Consider the following 4,288-nt stretch of genomic DNA (forward strand, 5'->3'; position numbering starts at 1 on the left):
CAGGCTCTGCTCTCAGTGTATCACTTCGTGCGTTTGAGGTGGTATGAGCTCTCATATTCTTACATTTCATGCGCATGCATGTGCAGGACATTCCCTTCACCTTCCTAGCGCCGTACCGTTATCCGTTCAACCAGTGTCCCTTCACACCTAACGAGACGCAGCTTGCGTCGTACTTGTCGGGTAAGCGAAGTGCTGATGCGCGACATTTATCCATTTATAAGCATGTACATACATACATGTAAATTGCCACGTGCACCCCTGCCGGACCTTTGCCGTACATTTGTCGTACACAGGTATCATCAACGCCGTGGCCGCCTCTGGTTCTCCCCTGTCGCCGCGCACCAGCTCCCTCACCTCCCGCCTGCTCAAGAACACCCCAAGCTGGAAGCCCTGGACCGCCACCTCGAACCCCGTCATGAACATAGACACGGCTGGACCGCGGGTGTTTGAGGCGGCTGACCTGCTGCTGGATGCCAAGTGTCAATTCTGGTAAGGAAACGGTTCCGGTCTTTTAGCACTGTAAAACTTCATATTTGCCCTATACGTACTTGGAGACTTGTTTTGTTTCGTACATACACACCACCATCGAGCACCAAAGCCTTTCTCTAACGTTTCTCCATTCCTTCTTCTTACCCTTATTATTACTACTAATATTTTATTATTATTATTTTATTATTACTTTATTATTATTGCCTTCCCCTGCGATGGCACACCCGAGTTCATACATACTTACATACACACATAGATACATACAGAGCTGTGTAATTTTATCTGTGCCTTTACCTTAACTGTTTGCGACCACTCTCTTACCTCTGCAGGGACGACCTCCTGAACGCGGACATAACCGCGGGCACTGCCTTCCACAGCTGAAGAAGTAAATACCGTACGTAAGGACAGATCTTTCACTTTTGCTGGAATTGTGGGCTCGCGATTAATAATAATAATAATGATCAAACACGTGCCACCAGGCCGCGGTAGGTGTGCAACGGCACCAGGCATATCCACCAGCCGCGGTCCAAAGCTGTCCCTAGCTCGCAGCAGTGTCTGGTGTCCCGTCGAGCCTGTTGGATATCGCCGCGGATTGCCTCCCCGAGCTTACCTAGCTGCTAAGGCTGATCCAATCTCCACACCTTTTAAATAGATCATAACCTGCTGTCGATCTAGCAGGAAATGTAAAAATTTCATCATTATCAGCATTATCATCATCATCATCACCTGGATGAACCGCGTTGAAGCATCTTGGAGAAATAGGGTGTCTGAAAAATCGCTGTAATTTAATCCTCCCGGAGGGGGCGAGCGGGGTTTTCTCGGTTTGTTAGTCTGTTTGCTGTTGTGCCGCATCTTTAACAAGTAGCTGGCGTGTTTTATTACAGTTCACCTTTTTGAAGCAAAAGGGCGTCGAAGCAGCAGCAATGTTGCGATTCCGATGATGGGCAGCGAGGGCCAAGGTCATGCTGGTGATGTTGGTGATGCTGCTCCTGCAAACACGTGGTGATGATGGCGGTGGTAGTCATGTTGGTGGTGGTGGTGCTGCTGCCGCTGCGTATTGGTACATTAACTTCTGTCCGTTATTATCTCTCCGCTAACCTCTATCCGCAGTTCGCAGTCCGCAGTCCTTACTGCTAAATCCGCAATGCAAGTCGTGACAGCAGGTGTTGTGCTGTAACACACAGCAACAGCATATAACAACAGCATATAAGCTGTCGAAAACTTGCAAACCATGTCGACGCGTTTTTTGAAGCTCCCGAATTTCGTTTTTTTCGAAGCTCTCCCTCTTTGGCTGTGTGCCGTGCTCTGCAGATCGGGCAAGTTAGGAACTAATGCTTCCTTCAGACGCCAACTGGAGCCAGTTCCTTTCACTTTCCCTGAGCAGCAGGCTATAATGTTTTCGTTCGGCGGACTGGATTCAGGGTCTTCATATACTTATTGTTGTATTATTCATAAAATTGCGGCGCCGTCCAGTGCTCACGCGCACGGCCAAGAATCCAGTCGCTCCCGTCTGCACATAACGACCCTCGGTCGCGTTCAGGACATACTTTCCATATGCATCGGCCTGGTTGTGAAGCCGTACCGTACCGTGCCGTACATGGGGTCTTCACACAAACATGCGTGCTTGCTTTTACAACGTACATTTCTGCTGCAACAACAGATAGACGCTTGAAACACCAGACACAATGTTCGCGCGGGAAATGCAAAGGAAGCTGCCGGTGAACCCTTCTTACAAAGCTAAGCGTGCACGTGCTTGTGTCTCGAGATGAACTTGAACTCTCGGGCAAGGCGGCATGCGCGGTTCTTTCAGTTATCCTTGGTTATGTATATCCTATATTCTTCTATATATATTCTTCTATATATTCTTATATATATATACATATATATATATTCTTCTCAGGAAGCGGCGGTAGGAGGAGTCACCCGGAAACAGATCTGGCAAGTACAGCCCCCAGCTGGCTGTGAACAGGCTGTATGGGACATAGTCGCCCTAGCGGCCCTGTCGGCCATGGAAGTCGGCGGATGCTGCCTGAGGGCAACTGACTGGGTTGTTGCTGGGCATGTTCGTGTTGCTCGTGTTGTTGGTATTCTCTTCTAAGTGGCGCGGCGCTGTAGTCTGCTGATGTATTATCACGGCGTCCTTGGTTTTGGAGACTGTGCCGGGCCTGATTGTACGGTTCTGGCTTCAACGCCGGCCTGTGACCAGCATCGGTTCCGTGCCGACCATGTTTTCCAGCGTGGTCGCCGTGGTTAATCTTGCGTTGCTTGCGCAGCGGGTCCGCAAATGTTTCATGGCCGTCTGCGACTTCGCCCGGCAACTCGCCATCCTCAAGGTCGCTACCGTTATCCATCTGTGTTGGATTGACCCATACTAGATGACTCGATTTTCCTCCTTTCTCAACAACACCACTTCCTACTAAGTAGGACTACGTCCCGATCACCAGAGTCCAGGGAGGGAGACCAGAGTCCTTGATGCAGCGCTTGCATTTTTGCTCGTACAGCCTGGTCGTACACGAAGAGACAGAAACACTGGCAACAACTGGTTGGTGTTGGATTACGGCACTGTAGTACACACATCTACATCTACATGTACATCTACATCCATCCATTCATCGCTCAGCTAGATTTTCCAATTTGTTTCAAAGACAGCGACATCCACACAAGCCACGTAAGCAGTTTTGCACCGAACCCGCATCCTGTTTAGGTCCTTATTACCCGAAGGTCGCGTCGCCACAAAGCCCGGAGGACATACAAGCCGCCTCTGCGGGCCTCTCCGCGCGCCGCCGCCACCTTCTTCCTCCCCTCCTCGTTCCTCTCCCCCCGTCCCCTCTTCACCCTCCTTCTCCTCCTCCTCCTCCTCCAAGTACGGCAACGGGTAGTTATGTTGTTTAAGCTCGTCCAATGATGCCACGTAGTGCGAGGGCGGGAAGGGACCTGGAGGCAACTGCACCGACGACGGCGGCGGCGGCGGCGGCGGAGCCCGACCGCCTTTCTCTCGCCGTTCCACCGCGGCACCTTTTGGCGGCGCAAGGCTAGCAACCGCCGCCGTCGCCGCCGCTGACCCGCCAGCGGTTGCTTCCTCCTTGTCCTCCTCCCCTCCCCCGTCCTCCGTGCCTTCCACTGCGCCGGCGGCGGCACCGGCGGCGGCGGACGGCGCGGATCTCTTTCGCTTGGCGTTACGTTGACTTAACTTGGTTGTTAGGAGCTCCGTTGTGTTGTGAGCTGAAGGGAGGGCAGGGATACGGGGTCGGGGGGGAAAGGGGGGAGACGGACCACGAAAAGGGGGGAAAGGGGGGGAAAGGGGGGAACAGAGCTGTTCACGGAGTTCAGGAGGGTCTGTCGGGTTTTAGAGGTTTATCTTCTTACTGAAAGGCATGCGAAGTCCGGGGGCGAGGGGAGATATGACAGAGCCCCCATTCCGCCGCAGCAGCCGCAGGGAACCCGTCACCACAGGCTTTCGAGTCCTGTAGACCCCCTGTGAGTCCCCCTTTTTCCCGGCCCCCTTTTTTGATGTGGGTTTTGGAGGGGACGAGTAAACATTCACGTGTTGTGAGTTACATCGCCTTCAAACATTCACGTGTTGTGAGTTACATCGCCTTCAAAGGGATTAAAGCTAATTCGGATTCGACAATAGCTCTGCTAGTTATTTCTGAAGAGCATGGGTTTATATAAGGAAAACCTTTTTGTTTATCAGATCCATGCATTGTTGCCCTTGATGACTGAATTACTTACTATGATTTTACAAGTCATGATGCGGTTTCTCATTCTTCCGGGATCGAGACTCCCCCGTTTTTTATCC

General features: G+C 51.8%; 2 protein-coding genes across 2 annotated transcripts in view; one reads left to right on the forward strand and one right to left on the reverse strand.

The window, feature by feature from the left end:
- Positions 1-68: 68 nt before the first annotated feature.
- VOLCADRAFT_97504 (uncharacterized protein) lies at positions 69-870 on the forward strand (the record flags this gene model as incomplete). The annotated part of the gene is made up of 3 exons (XM_002956433.1): positions 69-180; positions 294-489; positions 819-870. 3 exons carry the CDS (start codon positions 69-71, stop codon positions 868-870), a joined length of 360 nt encoding a protein of 119 aa, XP_002956479.1.
- A 579-nt stretch (positions 871-1,449) lies between these two features.
- The window catches only part of VOLCADRAFT_107270 (uncharacterized protein), a gene marked incomplete at both ends in the record, with an annotated part of 6,869 nt that continues 4,030 nt past the window's right edge, over positions 1,450-4,288 (reverse strand). The window contains 4 exons of the mRNA XM_002956479.1: positions 1,450-1,478; positions 1,588-1,660; positions 1,970-2,053; positions 3,179-3,711. Of these exons, the coding sequence (XP_002956525.1) occupies positions 1,450-1,478; positions 1,588-1,660; positions 1,970-2,053; positions 3,179-3,711 (719 nt within the window). The remainder of the gene's footprint in view (positions 1,479-1,587; positions 1,661-1,969; positions 2,054-3,178; positions 3,712-4,288) is intronic.

This window comes from Volvox carteri (genome assembly GCF_000143455.1).
Source record: "Volvox carteri f. nagariensis unplaced genomic scaffold VOLCAscaffold_61, whole genome shotgun sequence".
NCBI lineage: Eukaryota > Viridiplantae > Chlorophyta > Chlorophyceae > Chlamydomonadales > Volvocaceae > Volvox > Volvox carteri.